Here is a 26,924-nt window from a genome sequence, read left to right as displayed (position 1 = left end):
GCCCTGACTGCAAAATTACGTCATATCACCCCTTCTGCCAGACACACACCAGTGGAGGAAAAGTACTCAATTGTCATACTTGAGTAAAAGTATAGAGACCTTAATAGAAATTACTCCAGTCACCCAGTAAAATACTTAAGTATATTTTGAACCAAATACTTTTATTCAAGTATAAAAGTAAATGGAATTGCTAAAATAAGTATCAAAAGTATAACTTAAAATTCCCTAATATAAAGCAAACCAGATGCCACTATTTTCTTGTTTTTAAAATGTACAGATAGCCAGGGATACACACTAAGACATCATTCACAAACAATGCATGTGTTTAGTGAGTCTGCCAGATCAGAGATGACCATGTGTGTTCTCTTGATAAGTGTGTAAATTGGACCGTTTTCCGGTCCTAAGCACTCAACATGTAACGAGTACTTTTGGTTGTCAGAGAAAACATATGGAGTAAAAAATACATTATTTTCTTTAGGTGTAATTAAGTAAAAGTTGTCAAACATAAATTGTAAAGCAAAGTACAGATAACTACTTAAGTAGTACTTTAAAGTATTTTTACTGAAGTACTTTACACCACTGACACACACACACACCTCTTTGGTTTTTAAAATCCAGCATTTTAATGAACATTACAAAAAATGTATTTAAAATTATTTTTTCCCCATTTCTCTTTTCCTTTGTACATTTGGTAGCAATAAGGCAAAAAAGTAGTCTCTGAAATAACAATTAATTCACATCAATTAATTATTACCACAAGTATAAATATTATTAAAATGTGGGTTGTTGCTACAGTGAGTCACTGCTCTCCCAATGTGTCTCTGCATTGGAAAAGGATAGTGGTAGATGTAGGAACAGAGTATCTGACAAGTCAAACATTCTAGATCTGACCTTGCGTCAGTGGTTAGGGCAAAGTTTTACCAAGTCCTAAGAAAGATCGAGGAAGGTGCTAGATCTCACTGGAGACCACTTGTGATGCTGCTGACATTGGTATGGTGATGTCACTCAATGTAAAAGTGGTGGTTTTGGTTACCTGTTGTTTAAGTTGGGAATTTGTTTTCCAGTTTGTTCAGAGACAGTCGGAAGGGTGTGGGGTGGCAATGGAGTGAGAGGACGACGGCAGACAAAGAGGAGGATGAAAAGGGTCATGAGGAGAGGGAGATGGGGGAAGAGGAGAGCATTGAAATCCCTTCATGGAATCTTATCCAAAGCTACAAAACGGTTGATCGTAAAACCCTCCTAAAATAGCTATAAAATCCAGTCTCGTCACAAAAATAACGGAAACAAAATCTGAATTGAAACCAGAATAAATGTAAAAACAGTTGATAATACAAGGCCATTTTTGAGTCACGTGTTAGTGTGTACAGTGCTTCTTGTGAGTGAGTGTTGGCCAATGAAAACACTCCTCCCCCAAAATATATAATTCCCATCAGAGCAGCAATCCTTGGTTTTTTGTTCTCTCAACAAAATGAATGTTTACATTAAATCTGAAAGTGCCAAAAACATTTGTTGTGCCTGAACCATAGAGCCTGCACAGACATGGCTATATACACACGGAGTAGAGAAAACATTAAGAACACCTGCTCTTTCCATGACAGACTCACAAGGTGAATCATGCAAAAGCTAAGATCCCTTATTTATGTCAATTGTTAAATCCACTTCAATTAGTGTAGATGAAGGGGAGGAGATAGGACAAATAAGGATTTTTAAGCCATGGATTGTGTGTGTGTCAATTCAGACGGTGAATATAAACAAAATATTTAAGTGCCTTTGAACGGGGTATGGTAGTAGGTGCCAGGCGCACTGGCTTTTGTCAAGAACTGAAACGCTGCTGGGTTTTTCACACTCAACAGTATCTATGTGTATAAAGAATGGGGGGGGTGCAACTCAATATTAGGATGTTTTGTATACACCGTGTATATGGACTTGAGGGAAGGGTTGAAACAGGAAGAGAGATCGTAAAACAGAGCTGCCTACGGATCCAGAGCCCGTGAGTGGCGAGTGCAATATACTGTGTATATAAGACTTCAGTCTCTCAAGTTCTAAAAACCAAGAAAACACCCCTGATTGGCTCACAATGGTTATTTCCTGTACCTTTATCTCCCTGGTCCCAAAAAAAACGTGCGTCCCGTCCAAAACACTAAAATAAATAGAAAGAAAAATGTGTACACAAATATTAAAGGCTTTAAAATATTTTCTGATCCGCTCCTAGTTAAAAGTCACAGTTCCCTTCAGTCACATCCTGGGTGGAGATTCAGCCAGAGACCTGAGAGAAAGAGAGAGTGATTAGTTGAGGTGATTTTTTTCCCCCCTTACAAAAAGTTTAGAACATGTGATGGAAAAGCACTATATAAATCCAATCCATCGTCATAAATATTATTATCATATATCCACAAGTAACATAAGAGACAGTGACATTTCTGTTTCTGTCTATTCATAAATATGTTGTGAAGATCCCTCTACATGCATTAGGAGAAATGTAGAAGCCTAAATCTCAAACAAAAAGGGGGAAAAATTGGCAGCATTTTGTTTTGGATCGGAATCTTTCCCATTCATTTTAGATCTGCATATTTTGAATTCATACCATTTATGGAAGTATGAAAACATCTGTCAAAAGTCATTTTGGGGGTAAACTGTGCCTTTAAGTTGAATTAATTATCTGGAAACTATCTTTTGCCAATATGGAGACTAATGAATAACTGAAACATAGAGAATGTGTTTACAGGGAATTAAGTCTAAACTAGGACAGTAATGGTATAACCGCCAATTATGAATAATAATTGTTTTAATACATTGCTTTTAGGTCTTTCAACTTCATTTTCAAGTAGATATAGTTTACCCAATAGCATTTTTTCATTTTTACATGACAAGGGTAAAGTTGGTAATGTCTCAACGAGGGCAGCAATCATTTTACGGGCAGTACAGCACTGTTGGGAGGGGAAGCTTCATTTCCTAAAGTTCCAAGTGGTCATAAATCATACATTTCTGAGACGTAGGTGTTCACCAAAGCTGTGTTGTATACATTAGGTATGTCGTAGATCATTTTCAAAGACGCATTATGATACATTACAAGCTCGGTTTTTGTCTCTCAGTAAAACGGGCCAATTTTGTTTTTAGGGATAGTTCACCCAAATGACAAAAATTACACATTGGTTTCCGTACCCTGTAAGCAGTCTATGGACAAGGTATGTCAGCAATCAATGCTTACGTTTTGTTTACCCCTGCCACTGTTTCAAACCCTTTTCATCTACAAGTAACTTACAGTTTTTGATATGTAAATGTGGGCATTTAGTGCCAAAAAAATGCTAATACAGCTACCATTGACTTGCATTTGTGCCACAAATGCTAAAACGTTAGCATTTGAAACAGCAGCCAGGTAAACAAATCCAAAGCATGGATTTCTGTCATACCTTGTCCATAGACAGCTTACAGGGTAAGGAAGCCAATATACCATTTTTTAAGATGGGTGAACTATCCCTTTAAATCATTATCCAAAATTCCATGATCGCCACAGCCTTACTGTAAACACAGAAAAGTCTGGGAGAACCATACAGAAGCTTGCATTTACCTAACGTAGTTCCTAGTCCTCCTTTTTCTCGCTCCGTTCTTTTCTAGGTACCAGCACCTTGCGGAGATACGGGATGCCTAGATACAACGTGAAGAAGAATATGTGGCCGCAGAAATAAATGGACGAATACACCTGCAAAACAGAAAGATGACAAACCGAGCACATTAAATCCTCATCCAGACAGCCGTTTCCCCAACCCAAGTCAAAAGCTTAAACGCATGCCAGAAAACTGCACTCACTCATCACACAATAATCCATGATCTGAGTTCTAACATGTTTGTGGTATTACAAACTGCCAGCTACCTTTAGCTACTTCAAGTAAAAATGTGTTGCAATATGCTTATGACAACATTCCGAAGGCTTTCTAAGCCGTTTATTACCCTGAGCCACTTGTCGTAGGTGAAGAGGCAGAAGGGCACCAAAGGATAGCCCATGAAGAGCCAGTGGATGAACTGCTGGACCAGGTAGATGAGGGGGTAGAGGGAACTGTTGGCCAGGCGGGTCAGCAGGGGACTGTCCCTCACCAGCGCTTGGGCCTGAAACAAACAGGGATACGCGTACAGTATTAAAGGTATAGTTATGGACACGGGCGCACACACAGTAATGCAGTAACGCATACAGGGCAGAGAGTTTGAGAATCCTCCAATAGCTTAAAATGGAGATCTTGAACCCTAAGTTGTTGACCCGCTTGAGGATAAATTAGCACTGACAGGTTGTCTCCTCTTGACGAGGTTTAAAATGCACAGCTCCAGAGAATGGAAAACATCACACAGAGCGATGAAGCCATTGCACACTGTTTATATGCTCCCAATGTTTGACGCAACTATGTTTTGACTACTGAGGGTCAGGTCGCCCTCGCAAAATAGGTTTCTTAACCTTACCAGCTTAAAAAAATACATACAGTACATTCCCACCGTGGTCAAGACATTGTCGTGTACAACTTTGAAAGCATCCAAAAATAAGCGAGGCGGCATTTTCCTGTCTCCTCAGGATTCGCTCTCTGGTGCTTGTTTCCATAGAAATATAATTACTAGAACAGCCATTCCCAATCAAGCCACTGTGCTTGTGATTGGTGGACAAGCAGCCATATTGAGTGTACCCATAGGAGTAAAGCAGAAAGTAAAAGCAGGAAGTTCAGTATTCAAGTAGTGCTTCATTAAAATTCTATTAAATTCCATTATTTACTCGTACCTGTCTCTCCACATTTACGATGATAAACTCCATGGAGAAACATAGGAGGTATCCGGAGTGCGTGCCATGCCAGATGGCCAGGAACGCAAGCGCGGTCACCTGAGACAGGAGCTTATTGCCTAGGAACTTCAACCGCTTAAACACATGCCTGTAGGAGTGTTACAAACCACAAAATATTGTTAGATATACCAGTATATATTTGTATCAATTAAACCTGTATTTATACAGCTTAAATCTATTTTGCAAGAGACCTTTAGCACTTTATCAGACACTAACCTAGCCATACAGTTTTAAATTCAGACTAAGGTCCCTGCTATCCAAGATCCCTGGGACATCCTTACCCAATTAAGGTGGAATTTAAAATGGTTAAGGTAAGGGTGGGGATGCTCCAAGGATCCCAGAAAGCACTTACTTGGCCATAAATAGTTACGAGTTTTAGTCAGGCACTAACCTGGCCACCCAGGCGTTGGTGTTAATGTTGAAGGAGGCGATGGTGCCCGTGAAAAGGGGTGTGGTCTCAAATGTCCACACCTTCATATTTGCGCAGGCGTCCCATTGGTACTCGCCATTCTGACCCAGGCCATTATAGCCAAGCCCAGAGAGTATACAGACGCCCTCCTGAGTCACAAATCACAGACATTCCTTTTACAAACACTTGAATAACTTCTTCCTGATAAACCTAAATATATGGTATCGGTGATATACTGGGCTCCCAGACCAGTTTCTTCTCCCCTGATCTGACGTAGGTGTGTCCCAGTGAAACTAATCTGTGTGTGAATGACAGGTATGTGGAGACAGGTGTGTCTGTAAAAGGTGTTGTTATTTTGAAGCGGGAGCAGCCTGGAAATGAGATGTTTTTCTGCATACCAAGTGCTGCTACATTGTGCTACTACTCACCGCTATGACCCAGCAGCTGACATATTTGTACAGGATGACTTTGGCCCAAAGGAGGATGAAGACACAGCGGTACCAGAACGGCTGGGCCTGAAGAGACACGTTCGCTTTTGACTTTGGACGGTTACATTTGTCAAACAGAACAACGTAAGGAAATGTGGCTTTGGCTTCAATCAGTGATGTTAAGTGTCAGGAATGCTGGTGCAAAAGCAAGGCTTTCTTACGTCATACTCGTCTGTTAGGTAATAGCTATCTGGGTAGTGGGGACTGAATATTGCGTAGATCACCAGGCAGAGGAGGCCAAGGGAGAATCGCTTCATAGCAGGTATAACACTGAGAGAAAGAAAAAGATTGTTAAGTAAACCAATGTATCCATCTCCTTCCTCTCTCTGCCTCCATCCCTGCACCGCCCATCCCATCTCCCAGTCGGGCCCCATCCCACCTCCCAGTCGGGCCCCATCCCTCCATCCAGTCCGGCCTCCCCTCCTCTACCTGTTAGGTGGCTGTCCGGGGCAGTCGGTGAGCTCCCCTTTGACGAGCCTCTGGTAGCTGCGTAGTGTGAACTGGGGCCCCACCAGAAAGCCTCCGTAGAAGTAGGAGAAGCCGATTACCTCCAGCAGAGAGGGAACTTTGGCTAGGGCTGACCTCTTCTGCTCCTCATTCAACTTGGACTGGTGGGGTGGAGGGGGAGAGAGGAAGGAGAGTGAGGTGGAGAATAGTGGTTGGAGCCAGGGAGAAAGAAGGGGGAGGGTTAAGAGGAGATGGAGGATTTAGAGTAAAAGGGGAAAGGTTGGGTAAATGAGAAAAGGGAGAGCAGAGAAAAGGAAAGCAAAGAGGGGAAAAGGATAGAATGAAAAGTGAAAGAGAAAAGGGGAAAGAAAGGACAGGAAATAGAGGAGAGACATTTAACAGTGCACAGTCACTGGCTGAGCTCGCTGCATATCCAGTTACCCAGGGTTCTTGTTGAAAGCGGCCCATGGTTTGACCGCAAATTCAATTGAACCAAATAGGTCTACTTAACAGGCATTTAACTAGGGGGCATAAAACTGCTGGTTTTCCAAGTGCAAACCCGTGTGCCTGCCTTTTGGTGCCTTTTTGACTAGACAAAACAAGATACACAGCACAGTAACTAGACTACGCGTGCGTCCCAAATCGCACCCTATTCCCTACATGCCGCTCTACTTTCGTCCAGAGCCCTATAAGTTGTGCCATTTAGGAGCACCACTACACACAGAAAAGGTGAGAAGCAACTGTACAGAGTAACATTTGTAATGATGACCACTAGACACTTGCCTGTTTGTACATGGATAACTTCCTCAATGCAAACACACGCTACCAAAACTCATCTCTGACTGGTGTGTGGACAAAGTCTCTCACTCAAACATCCAAACTGTCAGTCACACACACACACACTTGGAAGAGGTTGAAGCACAAACAGACAAGTACACTGATAGAGCAAAATAAATAAAAAATAGAACAGAGATAAAAACAATTCCACACAGAATTGACCAATAATCAAATGCCGATAGAGAGATCAATCAACTCACTGGTTCCTGGCCACCGTCATAGTAATCAAACGACAAACCTGAAATCAAAGAGAACGCAAAATGGCATCAGTCACCATGTTATGAACGCTCCTAGGATTGCCATGAACATTGGAATGAATACTTTGACTGTAGATGTTCCTCAGCTGCACCCATGTAAAACCATGATGGATCATAGTAGGTTTTTTTAGTATACTGCACTATGCAAAATACGATCCATGTTATAGCAGAGGCCAATGAACAACTACGACAACGCAAGTCGCCGCTAAGAAAATAAAAGGAAATCGGACAAATAATCACGCAGCAACGGGTGTTACACAAAATAAGTGGGAAACAAAGAGGGGTTGTACAGCGCAGCGGAGAGAGGGTGTTTGTGATGAGGTGAACATACCGATAAGTTTGAGTGCAAGGACACATTGGGGCATGGTCCACTTGATATCATATTCTTCTGTAGCGGTGTAGTAGTAGCCTGACAGCAGGTATGCCTACAGAGAGAGACGGGGATAAAGAAAGAAGACCGGCTTGATCAACACACAAAACAATGATTACAGTCACACTTTTAAAAAAAAAAGGAGGGAGGGCGAGCGAGAGCATTACGTCATACAGTGGCAGTATTCTACGGTGCTTCAGTACTCCAGTGAAAGAGAAAAAAAAAGGACAGAGGAAGAGGACATCGTAACATGAACAGCAGAAATTACACAAACACACGGACAGTGCAGCTCTTCAACCACAAGTAGCAAGGGAGCGGCAACGAGCGAGAGATGCTTCCTCTATCACCTGACTCCCGCATCACAACAGAACACAGGAGGAGATTGAGAGAAAAGGAGAAAAAAAAGGAGAAAAAAAAGGAGCGAGAAAGATTGAGGGAGAAATCTCACCATTTGAAACATAAAGCTGGCCAGGACGGTTGTTATCGTCCTTCCCATAAGCCTCATCATCAGGAACTGGACAAGGACGCATAATGCAGAGTGATAGAGCTGGGTTCCTGAAAGAGACAGAAAGATGGAATGATAGAGGGACAGAGGGAGGAAGGGAAAGGGGCCAGAGAGATGGATGTAAGCGCAGAGAGAAGAAACAGAGGAAGAAATAGTGCAATTCTTGCAAATTGAAGATGAGCAGGTCAACACAGGTTATCAAGTGAAGAGGATAAAAATTAAAAAAAAGATAGATTCCACAAAGACAGTGAAAGTGCAACAGACCTGCTGTAAAATCCAAGTGCAGCAGAGAACAAGGGGGAGAAAGGTTGCGTTATTAATCTCGTACTATCATGTAAACCTCAAACCATCCATCCATCCCTCTCTAGACTCCCTCAGTCTGTCAAACTATCTTTACATCTTCACAATTACTCAGGACTTGGTGGTTACCGCTTAGGCTAGCTATAGCATACAAATTGAATGATTGACACTCCTGGACTAGCTCAAGGTCTAACATACACCCGCGGGTGTTTTGAGCAAAATACTTTTAAAAAATAATAATTTTGGGGTGGGGAATGAGCTCAACCAAATCAAAACTGGGTAGAAATGATAAAGGAACTAGGTTTATAGTCTCTTCACTTTGTCCAGCTTTCTATCAATCAGTGACACGAAAGCTAGAAAGTCGGGGAGCATCGTAAAATCCAAAAACGATGGCTAGAGGACTGTATTTTGGTAATTTAGACAGTGAGGAAACGTAACCAATTTTGTGTGCAGCCGTCCGGACCTCGGTGAAGACCGAATCAGGCCCGCAGGTCGAAACGAGTTTGACATCCCTGAGCTAGACAGATCCCGCCCTTAAGATACTGTCCTGTTCTAGGCCGATCCCTTGCAGCGTTAAACACTAGGGTGGTTTCTTAGTACGGCACAGAAGCCCCTGAAGCAATAATCAAAAGCTGCAAACACCAAAATATTTCATTTGAAACAAAGAGGGCATTTCTGGATTTCTGGAAAACCAGGGAATTTATTGAAAGTTTCCAGAATTTTGCAACCCGACTCCCACCGCACCAAAGTAATGGCGAGGCAAACACGGTTTTCAGAAATGAGCCACTTTACCCAAACACTTTCAATCTCCTCCACTCCACAATCCACCCCCCCTCCCTTTGGAGTTAATAGATCCCCATCACAACTCTGTAACAGTTTCCCTGCCAACATGACCGCCATAAGGAAATCATTACCCATTCCCCCCCACCACTCATTCCCCAGCCACTTTTCTACAGGGTCAACAACCCACCTGCTCTCACCTCTCATTCACCTGAAGTTGGGATGTTCCAATAGTGTTATAAGCCATTGACACTATTTACTTAATGTAGCACTGCTAAGAAAGAGGCTCCTGGTCATAGCAAACTTCTCAATCCTTTTAACGTATTACAAATGTATAGGCATGAGCCGAAATACCTACCAAGTTCCTCCTTCATTTCCTCTCTCCCTCCCCCACACCACTTCCCCACCTCCTTTCTCTCTTCCTCCCTCCTTCTCTATTTGCCTCCCTCCGTCCCCTCGCATCTCACCAAAGTTGAAAGCCGCCAGAGACAGTCCGGAGATGGCGTGGTATAGGTGAATGACAGTGGGTGGCTGGTGGAAGAAGAAGCGGCGGTACAGCAGGGCACAGGGGTACCCTGTAGGAACGACAGAAAGGAGGAGACTGTTAACATGTGCAATCAACACGAGTTAATCATTCTAGACAAGAGCCCTTAGTGCTGACAGCAAAATGAAGACTTTGTAGTTCAGTGCTGTAACCCCAAGATAAAAAACAGACGTTTATGCAATTGGTCTGGGGCCCGCCGGGGCTGAGGTTCTGTACCTTAGGTTATATGATTTTTGCCTACAACAAGATTTAATGAAAATCAAATCGGAAAAATGGTTTTGTACCCCGTGTCTCCCGCCCAATGTAGTCAACACATAGGAGACTCTGTGCACCCACTTTTCTGACTGCTTGCACAGCCTGCGCAACTACTATGAAATTGTTGCCCACGGACCCCCCCAAAAAATGTGGAACATGTCAAAAAAATACTTCTGCCGTGACACACTTTGAAGATGCTGCAGACCACACTGACTTTTCCTCAGCCAACAACATGAGCAGCCTAACGAACACCAAAATCAGAAAAAAAAACAAACATAGTAGAATAGTTGACCTTTTCAATTGGATTCTCACATTCCACGCGAGAAAATAATATTTATCTCGAGACACTTTCAAATTGTATGTACCACTGGGATAAAAGAAAACATGGCCGGGCATACAATGCATTGCACCGTCACAACGACACATTTGAAAGGGGTTGATGGCAACTGTTAAAAAAAGGGGATCCCAGCTTTCCATTACTACTGTATTTATTATTTCTCAAATCCTACACATTTGTTAACTGTACCATTTTCAAAGTGGAGTGGGCAGAATGGCTTAGGTGCGTTTAACCCTCACTGTTCACGAGAGGAGATAAGGGCATAGAGGAGATAAGGGCCAAATGTAACATGGGTCAGGTGTAACAGGTAGGCCTACACTTTAAAATTAAATGTCCTGTAACTTTCACGGTAACTTACCTGTAAGTTACTGTCAATTCTAAATAAGCTGGTTTAACAATACTTTGCTGTAAAGTTTACTGTAATACCACTAAACAAAAGTTGTGTTTGGAATTTACAGTAACATACTGTATTTTTGGGACATTCAAGTCATCAATATGATGTTAACTAGCAACAAGATCATGTTTAGAGTTTGCGATGTAGCTAATTCTTAACCTAATGGGGTAAATGCAGATGGGCAATCCCATTCTTCAGCCCATTTATTAGCCAACATACTGCATCAGTTGGGCTATAGCCAGGTGATAGCCTAACGCTTTTAGCTAAATAGCGCACCTGCCAGATCATGATGATATGGACCATTATGTTTTGGGCTGGAGGGGCAAATTATATTTTAGATGGTGTTAGCATCGTTTTATTCCATTTATATGGTAGTGGAATGTCCTTTTAAAAAGTCACCAGAACTGACCTTCCCACAGTCATTTTACTGCTAAAAAAAAATAAATGTACAAGATTCTGGAAACACTGACCAATCGTTGACGTTTTAGTTTCATGGACAACTTAAGTGAGAGATTCAGCTCAAAATGTTTATGCCTAAAAGCAGAGTGACTTATCATGTTTAAATATGAAAAGTCACTCCACTGGAAGGTCATTATTATCTGACCATTACACAGAAATCACATGCTATTTGGTTGTGAATGGCAGCAGTTTATTAATTAAGAGCCTGTAGTTTTGCTGTCATATGAGCTTTTGGTGCATATCGTTAAGGTTAGTGCAATGTCTACAAGGGTAGACATTGGCACCAGAATTAAAAGCTTGTAAGTACATTTAAATGTGATTCCATAAAGTATAGAGGTGGGGAGGACTTGCAATCTGATACCGTCAATGTGTCACAATCACAATGATGACTGGTAAAGGCAGTATTGTAGTTCATATAAATTCTAAACATTTACAAGATTGTCAATATGGGCCAAAGGTACGATATCTACAATTATAGGCTACAGCAAGAATAAATCATATCAGGGTCCCAGAAGCTGAAAAGCAACTGCAATTGCATTAAGGCAATGAACGTAACTGTTATACTGCACTATTTGTTTGTCAATCCCAGCATATGTGACTTCAGTAGAAAAACATGCTCATGTGTCAGAGCAAAGTTCAGAGATGACAAGACACCCGGCTACCTGGGATAAACCGACCATTGTAAAGTAAACCCGTCCGTACTGTATGCCACAACCGCTTGTAGTAACCTCGTCTGCTATAATCGCTAGCTAGCTAACGTTAGCTAAAAACATTAAATAAATGTGTTTTCTGACAGTCAGCAGAGAAGAATGCATTGTGCGAAGTCTTGTGCACGCTCAACCTTGCAGCCCGTCTGTCATGTCAGCTTGTCAAACACAAGGCTAGCTAAGTGCATTTGGCTACTGTAATCTTTCGCCTTGCCAGCGGGTCTACTCGCTAGCTAGCCCAACGTTAGACTGGCTAGTCACTGCAGCTGAGCAAGAGACATCATTAACGTTACCAGTTTTAGCGGAGTGTGTGTGTAGTTACACTGTTTTAAAGGTGTAACTCAATATTACATTGACACATGGTTATGTCAGAGCGTCTACTGAAAGCTGTCAGAGATGACGAAATTGAACTCACCGACTAAAACGGACAGAATCAGTCGAACCGCAGGTTCTGGGGAACCTAAAGATTCCGACAATTTCTCCATCAAGGGAGCCGCCATCTTTCGTGTGGGCGGAAGTGGCTCTGGTGATTCCGTAGATGTGTACCTTCGTGAGCGTTCCACTCTCTCCTTTATCTGCCCTTGTCGATTCAGCGCTCCCCCCACCCCTTTCCCCTCCTCTTTCTTTAATGTTCATTCTTCCCCTTTGTCACCACATCGACCTTCAATCTCTTTTGCCCCCAAATTTCGCAACATCTGTTCGATCTACTCCAACCTCTCTCACTCAAGTACAATAATATGCAGCCTACTGCTGTTGTGATATAGTGCATTTTGATCTTGAATTGTTAAGAAAATCATCAAACTTTTTTTTGTGGGCAAAAATACATTAGGTTGTATATACACACCATCAATACAGTAGAAAATATTTGCCTCCATCCACTGCCTAATTTCATATTGCATTCTGTTGTCAGTGCTGCTCTACAGTGGTGCAAAATCCCCCTCGTGTGGCGTGAGGGAGGAATTACATGTTTGCCCAGGCAAGTGCATGCACCACCAGTTTCGTGTTCCCCCAATGGTTAAAGGCCCACTCTTTAATTCGAAAAACAACAAAAACGTTATTCAGCCACTCGATTTTCTATATAGGCCTAAACTGAGGGATTGGGCTGGACACTTACATTCATAGATGTTGCAATGTATGGTAAGATATCCCTCTAGTGGTGTGGGGGCTGTGCTTTGGCAAAGTGGGTAGGGTTCTATCCTTCCTGTTTGGCCCTGTCCAGGGGTGTCCTCGGATGGGGCCACAGTGTCCCCTGACCCCTCCTGTCTCAGCTTCCAGTATTTATGCTGCAGTAGTTTATGTGTCGGGGGGCTAGGGTCAGTTTGTTATATCTGGAGTACTTCTCCTGTCCTATTCGGTGTCCTGTGTGAATTTAAGTGTGCTCTCTCTAATTCTCTCTTTCTCTCTTTCTTTCTCTCTCTCGGAGGACCTGAGCCCTAGGACCATGCCTCAGGATTACCTGACATGATGACTCCTTGCTGTCCCCAGTCCACCTGGCCGTGTTGCTGCTCCAGTTTCAACTGTTCTGCCTTATTATTATTGGACCATGCTGGTCATTTATGAACATTTGAACATCTTGGCCATGTTCTGTTATAATCTCCACCCGGCACAGCCAGAAGAGGACTGGCCACCCCACATAGCCTGGTTCCTCTCTAGGTTTCTTCCTAGGTTTTGGCCTTTCTAGGGAGTTTTTCCTAGCCACCGTGCTTCTACACCTGCATTGCTTGCTGTTTGGAGTTTTAGGCTGGGTTTCTGTACAGCACTTTGAGATATCAGCTGATGTACGAAGGGCTATATAAATAAATTTGATTTGATTTGATGATACTGACAGTGCATGACATGAGGTCAACAACATGACAGTTTTAACTTGATTTTGAAGCTGTACAGTGAGGCATTTATAAGTGCTATTCTTCAAGAATTTGTGGGCATTATAATTATAGATTAACACTACAGTTGTGTCAGAAGTGGGATAGGGATGACCTGTAACGGCCACCGAAAGCATGGACGGGTGTGCTTGGGCCCTGAAAGATGGCGAAGCACAAGGACTTGCTTCCCGTTCAGTTGAGGTAGGTAACAAACGTGACCTTTCTAAAAACCGATTACCGCTCCCCAAACCGTAGCCTTTGGAAACCTGTTTGTGCCTCGAAATCTCGCTCTGCCCCTGGAAACACTACAATATTATTAATTTAATGATCAGAAATGGCTGTAAATATCATAAAATGGGCCTAGAATTTGGGGAAGGTAAACTGTTCAAGATTGATCAGATTATGTACAAGGTGACACAGTTTAATAGCCTGAATCGGCCTCTCTACCTGACTTCACCCCTCATCTTCTGCACTGATGATCTGAAATGACAGGACAGATGAAAGCAACATGGTGGGGTGCATATTGCCTACATTGGGATTTATTCACATGTACAAAAAAATGAAAAGGAGGATAGAGATGATCTACTTGTTTAGTCAGCATCAGTTTTCAGTTCCAGTTTTTGTACCAACACTATCAATTTGTCAGCATCAGTAAATTTACAAAAATGAAAATAGGCCTATTGTATCAAGACGACAGGTGTTGGGTTGACAGTTGGTTCAAGCACCAGTCTGGACTACAAATCAGACTTTGCTACAGTGGTGTCAGAAGTGGGATGGCCTCCAGTTGTGGCCATCGAGAGCACATCCCAAATGTGCCGGTGTGAGGAATTTACTAGAGTAAAGCGTAAGGACGCGCACTCCGAAGAAAGGGGGCAAACTTAACACAATAATAGAAACCTCGTCAAGGTGTTCTGATCTTTTGGCGTAACTAATAGCTAATGTGCTGGGTTGATATCACTGAGTGTTCAAGTCTACATCAGGATTACTACCCCATGATTTAATTTTTAAACAATGTAATCTTTATTGAACTAAGCAAGTCAGTTAAGAACAAATTATTATTTCCAATGACGGCCTACCCAGCCAAACCCTTCGTAGCAGGGCCAATTCTGCGCTGCCCTACGGGACTCCTGATCATGGCCGGTTGTGATACCTGGGATCGAAACCGGGTCTTTAGTGACGCCTCTAGCACTGCAATGCAGTCCCTTAGACCGCTGCACCATTCAGGATTTAAAAACATACAGTGAGTGAGTGATTCCCAATTATAAACCTGGTGGTTCGAGCCCTGAATGTTGATTGGCTGACAGACGTCTACCAGGGGTATGACAAAACATGTATATGCACTACGGGGGTTTGTTGTAAATGGTCACTGTACCACACCTTTATGCCTTACTGCGTAAATATACACTCTCCTTCAATCTGTACAGAAGGGTCAAATGTATCGTCTATTTTCAACAGAGATCGGGGGCTTCTTCAATTGAAGATGCCTACTTGACAAATACTAAAAGAGCAAATTTTCCATAACCGTTTGAAGGTCACAAGCGTTCTTGTAGGTTTCACCGTCAGTGTTTGTGCCAGAGTTAGCTCCAAACATGCGTACAAAAAATACTTTTAATAATTATTAAATTATTAAAAGACAAACATGTTGTAATGTTACATAAGATGGCTTGTTTTGTTGTTTAAAAAAAGCAATTTTAAAGACAGATGGCCTAAGAAAATACGAAATGCATGCTGGGTATGCAAATTACAAGATTGAATGCTAGCCAATCAACCCGCTGAATTCTCTCAGCTTTCCTGCGTGAGAATGGGTTCATTCGATTTAGCAGGCCCTGCTCGCCGTTTGTAGGAATGGCCATTTATTTGAGATAACCGCACATTTTCAGTGGGTTCTCTTTGAGAATGTTCGACATGTTTTCTATGTATTTCATCCCCATATACTGAAACATAAATATTATTTTCACGCTTAAAACAAAGATAGCCTAATTTGAAGAACATTATTTTTTTGTGAAATTGGAGCCTAGACTCTTTATTCTACTGAAATAAAAGGCTACCATTGTATATAAAGAAACGCTTTTCTGGGCGTGTCTCTGTAAACCAATAGAACAAACTGAGAGGTGGGGTTACGTGGCCAGTGATAATAAATACAGTGAGTTGCTCACGCGTAGTTGCGCTTCTCCCCGAAGTAGGTACATCCAGCTCTGTTTTAAGGCCGAGGAACGACCCCAAACTGCAAATATGTCCAGAAAATTCTTCGTCGGTGGTAACTGGAAGATGAATGGCGACAAGGCAAGCCTGGGCGAACTCATCAAAACCCTGAACTCTGCGAAGCTCGACCCCAACACCGGTGCGTGTTTTCTGTGCTTTAATGTCTGACTCGTGTAGTAGACAGTTGATCTTTTGAAATGGTGTAACTTGTCGTATTGGGTGTCCTGGTGTAGGCTATTCAGTTGAGATGACAATCGCACCGCACACTTGTATTGTGAACCAACAAAGAATAAGGAAGGTCATTTTTCTGTTATCAGTGCACGAATCAATGGGTGGCAAACCCAGCTATACTCCGGTAGGTCCCTTTTTTTTAATTGCCACTTTCACAAGGGTTTTAAATTATAGGATACCCTGACCCAAATTGTGGTCTAATTGTGGTGCGATAGCGACAATTTGTGGAACAGAAATCACCAATGCAGAATACATAGGCCTATGCCTATTTTGGTACTGAAGCCCACTATACTCCTTTTCAACCAGCGAAAGCCATTGTCAGGGGATTTCAACCAGTATTTTAAAACGAACTAGGATAGAAGAACATGACTTGTTAAGTGGATTTTTGTCAGTGGGCGTACGCTCCCTACAGCACGTAGCCACTACTGTCTGGCGCAAGCGAGGGGCGAAATGTATGTTCTTTAATGTATTATAATGATCCATCCGATCGCGATCCCTGTTCATATAACTACCAGGAGGACCAACTGTGGTTCACTGCACCATCACGATACTTTAATGTAGAAATACATTCTACACTAACTAATTTATGCCCAACATACTCATTTTATTAACCAATAAAATGATTGAGTTCTCCGCCATGAAAATGTTGCTTCCGCCATTCTCTATCGTGGATTTCCAAATTGCCACAGACGCGTAAATGCAATATGCCCTGTTTGCATTTGAACACCGGTTCAAGAACAGGCTAAAGGTACTTAGTCACATTTTGTGCCCTTTTTTTGCAGGATACGCACATGGGTATTTATTGGAGCATCAAATATAAGGACTGTCTGTCCGTGTAGTAGCCTACATTTCAGTGTACAGCCACGGACTTCACCCCACAGAAAGGGCCACCCCTTTACAACTCGTCTGCACAGTACACACTGACTGACGCATGAAACAGGACGCTGCATGTGCCAGCAGATGACAAACTCACGTAGGCTTTTCCCATGTCTCTTTCTAGAAATGTAAAGTCAATATTCAGTCACTACTTCCCTGGGCCGTTTTATGAACCTGCAGAGTATTTTAAATGCTTTATCCTGTGGTTGACCTTTGAACTTATAAGGTCCTGTTCGACCCCAGCAGAATGTGACTTTTGTGAGTTGAGTTCTAGTGACCTTTTGGCGGTTGAACTAGGACCTTTTTGCAGTGGGGGACTGACTGTTGGCATGGATAAATGACCTTTGCAGAGGGAATAGTGACTGTGGAGGTTTAATATAGACTCACTTAACCCCAAGATACAGTTACGTTGCTAATGTCAGTGTATGCCTACTGTATGCCACAACACTAGGGATATCCCAGTTGTACAGTGTGTACTAATGCTGCAGACTCAGGTATTGGACTGTATAACCAACACTGTGGATCAAATAGGCCTAATAATTTTGATCGGTAGGCCTTGTTGCTTTATATACTGAAGTGAATAGTAGTGGGGCACTACATGGATTTGTCACCACTGATACTCAATATCACCAATCACTGTGTACCCATCCTACTTAAGTTTTTCTGAAAAGATTACTGTAACATGGGCATCCATGTAAACATCAAGGGGCAAATCCTGACTTCCACTTAGAAATTTCACTTCGTCTCACACGTTGACATCAATGCATGATGACTGAGGTGAGAATTTTAACTGAAGTGGAATTTAGAATTCACCTCTAAGAATACAAACTGGTCCAGTGTAAGTCGGTCTGCTATTTAAACCCTGAGAATAGTGGTCAGTGCATGACCGTGTTGGTTCTCTCTCGGTGCTTGCAGAGGTGGTCTGCGGCGCCCCATCAATCTACCTTGAGTTCGCCAGGTCCAAGCTGGACCCTAAGATCGGAGTGGCCGCTCAGAACTGCTACAAGGTCAAGGGTGGTGCCTTCACCGGGGAGATCAGGTAATGGACATGACCTGTAACTGCGCATGCCAGTGTCTTCAGGACTCTCGTGCTTTACTGAACATAACATTGTAGGTTGACCGATTTAACAAAGTAAATCTCCTTTCACACACTACTTTCTTTTCCCCTTCTCTCTCGCTTCCTTTATGCCCCCTCTCTTTCTCTCCTCAGCCCTGCGATGATCAAGGACGTTGGCGTGCACTGGGTGATCCTTGGCCACTCTGAGAGGCGCTGGGTCTTTGGAGAGACTGATGCGGTAAATGGCTTATTTGATGGAGTGCTCTTGTTTATAAATTGGGAGGAGTCGTCTGCCACCTCCAATGACTAATCACAAGAACAAGGCCATGACACAGTATTGGATTATGTCTTTCAACAGTGAATTGACCTTTTAAAATGACAGAATTTGAGGAGCAGTGACGAATCATTTGAATCTCCTTTTTATTTATTTTTTGATAAACACTCAAGGTGTTGCTCAAGTAGAGGAAATGTTAACAATATTACAACAACCTGTCTGATTGGCTAACTGTCCTGACAGCTTATTGGTCAGAAGTGCGCCCACGCCCTGGAGAATGGCCTGGGTGTCATTGCCTGCATTGGTGAGAAGCTGGACGAGAGGGAGGCTGGCATCACGGAGAAGGTCATCAACGCACAGACCAAGCACTTCGCAGGTATCGTCACTGAAATCACTGATTCATCATGAGTGTTACACAGGACCACAGATTCTGCTCAGGCGTACACATATTATCAGTACTGATCTAGGATCAGTTTGCATTGTATATATTTGAAAATGGGCCCTGACCTTTATGTAGCTGATGTGAAACGGCTGGCTAGTTAGCGGTGGTGCGCACTAGTGGCGTTCCAATCGGTGACGTCACTTGCTCTGAGACCTTGAAGTAGTGGTTCCCCTTGCTCTGCAAGGGCCGCGGCTTTTGTGGAGCGATGGGTAACGATGCTTCGAGGGTGACTTGACGTGTGCAGGAGTGTCCCTGGTTCGCGCCCAGGTCGGGGCGAGGGGACGGACATGAAGTCTATACTGTTACATTTAAACATGTCAAGAACCATGTCAGTAATATATAACAATCGTATAAACTGCATAGGCCTTTTTGTATCTGGAAAGCAAGCAATGAATTTGCAATTACTGTATGTACAGTGTGTTACATGGTTATCTTGGTTATATCTAGTGTCCATGATGGCACTTTATCCATTTTGAGTTCTCCCTTTTTATGAATGTGAATGCAGTACTGTATTCATCATGTCAATTCTGTTTGCAGACAACATTAAGGACTGGTCCAAGGTTGTTCTGGCCTATGAGCCCGTGTGGGCCATCGGCACCGGCAAGACCGCATCCCCCGCCCAGGTAAGTTTCTTCTATTGTCGTCCTTACAATTGTATGACCTCAATGGAAAGAACATGGGACCAATGGGGACGTGACTAAAAGCCTGAATCTCTTTACACTGTATATATTCAGTCTAGACTGGAGCAGAATGTGTTGTCCATTTGAGATTCATCACTAAATTGAAGACTGAAGTCGGAACATACTGGACTTTGGAACCCATATTCATGTTTTTATTTATTAGTCTTATTTCTTATCTTTGTCTCTCAGGCCCAGGACGTTCATGACAAACTGAGGCAGTGGGTCAAGGCCAATGTGTCTGAGGCAGTAGCCAAATCTGTCAGGATAATCTATGGAGGTGAGACCGCTCATCTGCTTCAAGTTTAAACACACTTAAGCTGTTAATGCCACGACCACCAAAGTGGGGATTAATAAGTTTTGTCATTGCGTAGCTAATCTAATTCAAGTCCGGGACATGCAGTGGTAGGTGCCACCAGTACAGTGGACTCTTTTCTCCCCACCACTCTGTCCCTCTCTCTCATAAATCCATTCCTCACTCATATCCGTCTGTTCTCTCTCTCTCTTCTCAGGTTCCGTGACAGGTGGCACCTGCAAGGAGCTGGGAGGCATGAAGGATGTGGACGGTTTCCTGGTTGGCGGCGCTGCACTCAAGCCAGAGTTCGTTGACATCATCAACGCCAAGCAATAAAAACCCTGACGTGGTCAGACCCATGCCAATATTTGAGGCCAACTCCATTCAGATGAAACATGAACCATCATCCTCAACTCGGCACTTAGATCCCCCTTCCCTTACCCTTTTTTTATTCAAGTATTTGTGACGATGTCTTTACCGGTTTCCTGTTTTGGTTGAATGTCTCAAAGAAAAGGGACAGATTGACTAGCATACTATACAGCAGTGAAAGGTGTTCGTTCCACTGAGATGGTGTTTTTTTTGTACTGGCCTCCACTACTGTTTAAAGGGACTGCGCTTGACAACACCATTCTGGATGGAACAACCATGCCTTTTACTTGAAAGTTTACAAGCTTTTATGTATACAGTGTCAACTAGCAACGTCAATCAGATTCACTTGCCTTTGCACTAAAGCTGAGTCTTTGTAACTATGTTCTATGGCTTATCCCTTCCCATAGAACACACGCCTCCCTCCGGTCAGGAGGGAGGCGTCCATTTACATGTCCATGTTTGGTCATGGCCGACTGAGGGGGTGGGGGCCTAGGAAATGTTGTAATAAAAGGTTTAGACTAGTTGTGTCTTGTTTTTATTTTATGTCTGTGGACACTGCATGATCTTGACTGCTACGAGGCTGCATTCCTACTCATGTGTAAAGCCTGTCAGACTACAGTATCTGGTGGTGGTACTTTGGTAGCATGACGCCAAACTCCTGAGCGTTCATGTAGATAATGGTGCAATTCACATGTCCAATAAGCGACACCAAATCATCAACTAAATGTATTTCTCTTCAGCAGCATTCTTAAAGTGGAGCTGTTTATAAAGGTCAAACACTATCCTATTTTCTCTAGCGGCTTCTTCTCACCTTACCTTGAACTCTGAAGCTGTCAAATGATGTAATATGCCAGGGAGATCTGTAGCTAAGAAAGTAATGTATGTAGTGTCATAAGCTGTTAGTAGCCCATGTGCCTCACCTGACTAATTTGGTCCCTTTCCCCCTCATTTAGCCTACTGTTCTGACTTGTTGGTGCACATGTAGCCTACAGCATGGTTTGGAGAAATGTCAATGAATATTCTAAGCACTTTCAATGCCCCCTTCCTTTAAACAATTTTGGGGGAGTTTTCCCCACCAGGATTTACATGCTAAAATCGCCACTGCCATGAAGACACGCGGCTGTAATCGCTTCCAAAGGTGGTTCATTAAAGTACTGTGTAAAGGGTCTGAATACTTTTTGTTGTTGTTGCCTATAGCCTGTTTTAGTGAAATCTCATTGAATATTGTAAGAGCTTTCATTGTTTCATGACCCCTTTATTTATCCTATGGTTTTGACTTGGCGTACAGGGACAATACTGTAAGAAAGGCTCATGTTATGAATTCTGTCGCTGTACATTTCAGAAGTGCTGAAATAGTTCTCTTGACTGCGTCAGTCCTAGCTCGCTCATTCATGTCTTAATCTAAATTGTGGATTGCGTCTTATCCGCTCGTCCCCTTATGCCAAAGTTACAGCACAAACCACATTTGTTTAAGCAAGTCAGTCACATGTTATTTTCAAAAGGTAGTAAATAAGACTCAATGAACTGTTCTGCAGTGGAAGGTGTTGGGACAGCTTTGTGGACACCGTTTGTCACCGTTATAGTCCAATTAATGTAGTGTTGTGTAGTGGCTTTGCTGGCATGCATCTAAACAATTTCTTGAGTTTGCCCCACCAAGATTTACATGCTAAAATTGCTACTGATTATAATCAACGTGGGATGGCGGATGACCACAGCCGCTAATCTAAGATATGTAATTATGAAGCTCTCTTCTCCTGAGGGGAAACATGGCAAAAGAAAGTGGTAAATTGTAAATGCTAGCACAAACTTTGCGATGGAAAAGATATAGTGTAGCCTGGGCACAGAGGTTTTAAAGACGACTGATACATCTTCACAAGCCACGACCCTCCAGTCACACTCGTGGGAGGACAGCAAGATGCTGATCTTGGTCTTCAGGCAGGTAGACACTATGGATCACCCCTTATAACGAGCCGCCAAGGTGCAAAGGAGGGACTGAATAGCCACCAACACTGGGTCGCGCAGGAGCCCGGTGGAGGTAGCCGGAGCGGCGGGATAAGAACCAGCCTGATGTGTGGAATTGCAAGAAATAAGCTTTAAACCTACTAAATGTTCTCTCCACCAACAAGAGGGGTGTGAACAGTTTGATGTTCCCCAATGCTGGGTGACCTGAGTGAGAAAGTTTGTGAACCCCTGCTCTATCGCACAGTAATAGGCTACTGTAGCCTACCCATACGGTCAAATATTTTACATAAACTACTGGTCTATTTACTGTGTTGGGAGAATGGTTTAATCGTTTGTAGTAATGCTGTATCCGGCAAAGGAATGTGTCAGTTTCTGAAAGAGAAAATAATGGCAAATGGTTGTGCACCTGTCAGTGAACGTTTAAATTCAACAGAAAACTGGTACTGACAGGAGGAGCAATATGAGTCTGTCAGAGGTTGTCACACTAGATGGGGATGGTGATGGAGGCTTTGATGGTCCACACAATGAAGAAGCAGATGTCCTTTCCAGTGATGTGGAGCTGACCTTGGACCTTGTGCCAGTAAGGCCCTCCCTCACTCCCTCTTCAATTGTAAGGTCCCATGCACCATAGGGACACTTGACCTCCACCACTACTGTGGTGCCCACCAGACCCTCCGGTGAGGCACCCAGGATCCCAGACCCTGTGATCTAAAGCCCGGACTCCTGCATATCCATCCCTGTAGCCATTTGAATGCCTTGATGCCCTCCTCTTTGTTATCTGTAGCCCACTTTACAGACAACATCCCATCCAATGACTGATCTGAGGACCCTTTTTTATAGCAGCGACAGAGTAATGCGCTTGGCCCTAACCACTGCTCCATAATTTCTGGCAGTTAACCTCCCTCTCCTCATGGTGTGCCAGTTGGGGTTGGTGCGCTGTCCAACTGTTGCCTGCCGTATATGTAACAGATGTAAATCTTACTCTCCTTGCGTTGTGTTTTGTCCAAATAAATCACATCAGCCAGTGGTCCCAGTTGAGCATCATTTATTTCTGTTGCTGTTGTTAAATGGGAAACAGCACGTTAGTTGTGCAGGGCTTACCGATATTGATGGCTGTCGATGGCAAAATCTGTAGCATGAAGACAACTGTGTTAGCAGTGGGCTTATGTGACCATTACATCGGTGTAAGCTAGCTAACACACGTATTTACAGCAATCATATGCCAAAGCACATCCCAGAAAGCCCCTCAATCCCTAACAGGTACCATATACCCACACATGTATAAATCAGTAACCTACAGCAAACTTGTACACATTGTAAAATATAAAACAGTATTCAGAACGTGACCTACCCCTTGCATCACATTTTCATACTGGGAAGACCTGACATTCGCGATCTCGCCCTATCTGCAAGCGGGGCCAATCACAACACACCTTATTGTCATCAGAGTTGAACCAACCAATAATAATGCTTGAACATTAAATACACATTTCTTTAGAGGCAAGTGGAAACATAACCAACCCTGTGACAGATAGCCTCCTGCTGCTCTGCTGACCACGCCATGCCAGCCAGGATGCCTGCATGCCCCAGGTGCGCTTATTTTTAAAACTTCTTCGGGATATCCCTTCCACGGGACGGTTGAGCTAACGCAGGCTAATGCGATTAGCATTAACAAGAACATTTCCCAGGACATAGACATATCTGATATTGGCAGAAAGCTTAAATTATTGTTAATCTAACTGCACTGTCCAATTTACAGTAGCCATTACAGTGAATGAATACCATTCTATTGTTTGAGGAGAGTGCACAATTTTGAACATGAAAAGTTATTAATAAACAAATTAGGCACATTTGGGTAGTCTTGATACAACATTTTAAACGGAAATACAATGATTCATTGGATCAGTCTAAAACGTTGAACATACACTGCTGTCACCTAGTGGCTAAAATCTAAATTGCACCTGGGCTGGAATAATACATTATGGCCTTTCTCTTGCATTTCAAAGATGGTTAAAAAAAATACAAAAGAATGGTTGCTTTTTTCATTGTATTATATTTAACCAAATCTAATGTGTTATATTCTCCTACATTCCTTTCATATTTCCACAAACTGTGAAAAAGTGTTTCCTTTCAAATGGTACCAAGAATATGTACAGTGCCTTGCGAAAGTATTCAGCCCCCTTGAACTTTGCGACATTTCAGGCTTCAAACATAAAGATATAAAACTGTATTTTTTTGTGAAGAATCAACAAGTGGGACACAATCATGAAGTGGAACGACATTTATTGGATATTTCAAACTTTTTTAACAAATCAAAAACTGAAAAATTGGGCGTGCAAAATTATTCAGCCCCCTTAAGTTAATACTTTGTAGCGCCACCTTTTGCTGCGATTACAGCTGTAAGTCGCTTGGGGTATGTCTCTATCAGTTTTGCACATCGAGAGACTGAAATTTTTTCCCAATCCTCCTTGCAAAACAGCTCGAGCTCAGTGAGGTTGGATGGAGAGCATTTGTGAACAGCAGTTTTCAGTTCTTTCCACAGATTCTCGATTGGATTCAGGTCTGGACTTTGACTTGGCCATTCTAACGCCTGGATATGTTTATTTTTGAACCATTCCATTGTAGATTTTGCTTTATGTTTTGGATCATTGTCTTGTTGGAAGACAAATCTCCGTCCCAGTCTCAGGTCTTCTGCAGACTCCATCAGGTTTTCTTCCAGAATGGTCCTGTATTTGGCTCCATCCATCTTCCCATCAATTTTAACCATCTTCCCTGTCCCTTCATGTTTGAAGCCTGAAATGTGGCAAAAGGTCGCAAAGTTCAAGGGGGCCAAATACTTTCGCAAAGGCACTGTATATCCTTGCTTCATGGCCTGAGCTACAGGCAGTTAGATTTGGGTATGTCATTTAAATGTTTTTTTTTTTTTTTAAAGGGCCCGGTACAGACAGGGTGACAGGGAGGGTAGCTGATGTTCTGGCTCAGGTTCAAGGAGACATGCCGTCCCTCTGATCCTGCCCCGGAGAAGGTTCCTTGGCCACTGAAGATCCTTGTTTGTGGGCTCTTGGGACAGAGGGTTGTCTTCAACTGGGTACAGGTCAGTCAAATTCCACGTGACCGTTTAGTCATGGTAATTAGGATTCTCCAAGCTCTGATGTTGCTGATGGTCATTAGTAGCCTATCAAATTTGCTAACTGCCTGGTACTCTGCACTCTATTGTACCTGTAATCACTTTGACATCAATGCAAATGTATCAAAAATCTAATCAAACACTTCATGAGAGCCCATGAGCTCATGTTTTGCAACATTTCTATAGGCTATGCAATTGTGTGAGAAAACAGGCCTCTATTAAAAAGAGGAGGATCCCATCAGCGTTATATAGGCTAGGCCTACTATATTCATTTCTCAACTTTCTTAATATTAAGCACATTGCTTATTTTACAACAGGAATATAGCCTACCTGGCTGGCATGGAAATTAACCATGAGAATAGCGTCCTCCATTCGCTATTTAAGTGCATAGATAGGTATTTTTTCCCGCTGACACTGTTTCGAGACAGGTGCATGATAATGGTCCATTCTAACTCAAAACAAATTTCACACATATTCGTCAGCCAACAACATGAGTAGGCCTAACGAACAGCAGAAGCACTAGCCTATGTCAATCTACTATCCACCATAGTACAAAAGTTGACCTATTCTATTCTGTGCAAGAAATAAATATTCCAAACACAGTCTGGAATGCGATAGATCCCAAATTAATACAAACGCTAGCATCAAAATTTTTTTTTACGTAATGTGGCTGACACAACAGATCAGAACGTTTAGCTTTAAATGTTGATAAACTATTACACGGAACCCAAACCGGCTGCGAGCGTGCGCCATCATGCGCCATCGTGCATAAATGTATTTTGTCCCCCCACACCAAACGCGATCACGAAATGCGGGTTAAAATATCAAAACAAACTCTGAACCAATTATATTAATATGGGGACAGGTCGAAAAGCATTAAACATTTATGGCAATTTAGTTAGCTAGCTTGCAGTTGCTAGCTAATTTGTCCTGGGATATAAACATTGAGTTGTTATTTTACCTGAAATGCACAAGGTTCTCTACTCCACCAATTAATCCATGCATAAAACGGTCAACCGAATCGTTTATAGTCATCTCTCCTCCTTCCAGGTGTTTTCTTCTCTTGACTTTATATTGCGATTGGCAACTTTCATAAATTATGTGCATTACCGTCACTGACCTATTTCGTCTTTCAGTCACCCACGTGGGTATAACCAATGAGGACATGGCACGTGGGTACCTGCTTCTATAAACCATTGAGGAGATGTTAAAGGAATTAAATTGCTCTATGTTTTAATACCCAATAAAAATTAAACACTCTGTCAATTCATAAGGATATGTAAGACCCTTATTCTATAATAATAGACAGAGCCCAGTCTTAAAGTCAAACAGCAGAGTTTATTCACGAGAGTACTCCACACGATACAGGTTACCACAGGTTATAAACTGAAAATGACGTCATTAGTTCCAACACCAACCCGTGCCATCTCCGTTCCAGTACAAAGGCTGTATCTCAAGCCTTCCCACATCCGTCTCCCTACCAATTTAATATAATTTACGAGTCAAGGTTTTCTCGTGTAGATAAGCATTCTAGCCAGTCTGATTCATTTGTACCAAGGAACAGACAGTCATTGTTCTAACTCTTGACCACATTCACACACATTATATTCAGTACTGGGATCAAGAAAGAAAACTCATACAT

General features: G+C 42.6%; 2 protein-coding genes and 1 non-coding gene across 3 annotated transcripts; 1 reads left to right on the top strand and 2 right to left on the bottom strand.

The window, feature by feature from the left end:
• Positions 1 to 599: 599 nt before the first annotated feature.
• On the bottom strand, positions 600 to 12,853 carry LOC110517876 (lysophospholipid acyltransferase 5). The gene is made up of 13 exons (XM_021595725.3): positions 12,324 to 12,853; positions 9,680 to 9,787; positions 8,076 to 8,182; positions 7,589 to 7,682; positions 7,201 to 7,238; positions 6,146 to 6,324; positions 5,878 to 5,986; positions 5,657 to 5,743; positions 5,211 to 5,377; positions 4,760 to 4,907; positions 3,949 to 4,104; positions 3,569 to 3,700; positions 600 to 2,266 (listed from the first exon to the last, which is right to left on the bottom strand). The coding sequence occupies exons 1-12, from the start codon at positions 12,406 to 12,408 to the stop codon at positions 3,581 to 3,583; spliced, it is 1,398 nt and encodes a 465-aa protein (XP_021451400.1). The 5' UTR covers positions 12,409 to 12,853; the 3' UTR covers positions 600 to 2,266; positions 3,569 to 3,580.
• A 2,377-nt stretch (positions 12,854 to 15,230) lies between these two features.
• LOC118964363 (U7 small nuclear RNA) lies at positions 15,231 to 15,286 on the bottom strand. Its single transcript, XR_005051413.1, has one exon. It is a non-coding gene; the product is annotated as a U7 small nuclear RNA (small nuclear RNA).
• Positions 15,287 to 15,937: 651 nt separating this feature from the next.
• LOC110517847 (triosephosphate isomerase B) lies at positions 15,938 to 20,714 on the top strand. The gene is made up of 7 exons (XM_021595716.3): positions 15,938 to 16,111; positions 17,995 to 18,118; positions 18,290 to 18,374; positions 18,654 to 18,786; positions 19,390 to 19,475; positions 19,722 to 19,809; positions 20,042 to 20,714. Exons 1-7 carry the CDS (start codon positions 16,003 to 16,005, stop codon positions 20,158 to 20,160), a joined length of 744 nt encoding a protein of 247 aa, XP_021451391.2. The 5' UTR covers positions 15,938 to 16,002; the 3' UTR covers positions 20,161 to 20,714.
• The last annotated feature ends 6,210 nt before the right edge of the window (positions 20,715 to 26,924 follow it).

This window comes from Oncorhynchus mykiss, chromosome 3 (assembly GCF_057628025.1).
Source record: "Oncorhynchus mykiss isolate SJ-2025 chromosome 3, ASM5762802v1, whole genome shotgun sequence".
Taxonomy (NCBI): Eukaryota; Metazoa; Chordata; class Actinopteri; order Salmoniformes; family Salmonidae; genus Oncorhynchus; species Oncorhynchus mykiss.
Note: the sequence above shows the minus strand (reverse complement) of the source record. Positions and strands in the feature narration are given on the sequence as shown.

Excerpts from the sequence above, each read along its gene's own strand:
- LOC110517847 (XM_021595716.3), top strand. The coding sequence starts at position 16,003 with ATGTCCAGAAAATTCTTCGTCGGTGGTAACTGGAAGATGAATGGCGAC. Across the intron at positions 18,119-18,289 it reads GCCTTCACCGGGGAGATCAG|CCCTGCGATGATCAAGGACG; the intron begins GTAATGGACATG and ends TTCTCTCCTCAG. Across the intron at positions 18,375-18,653 it reads TCTTTGGAGAGACTGATGCG|CTTATTGGTCAGAAGTGCGC; the intron begins GTAAATGGCTTA and ends CTGTCCTGACAG.
- LOC110517876 (XM_021595725.3), bottom strand. The coding sequence starts at position 12,408 with ATGGCGGCTCCCTTGATGGAGAAATTGTCGGAATCTTTAGGTTCCCCA. Across the intron at positions 4,105-4,759 it reads TCGTAAATGTGGAGAGACAG|GCCCAAGCGCTGGTGAGGGA; the intron begins GTACGAGTAAAT and ends TGTTTGTTTCAG. Across the intron at positions 3,701-3,948 it reads CCTACGACAAGTGGCTCAGG|GTGTATTCGTCCATTTATTT; the intron begins GTAATAAACGGC and ends TCTGTTTTGCAG.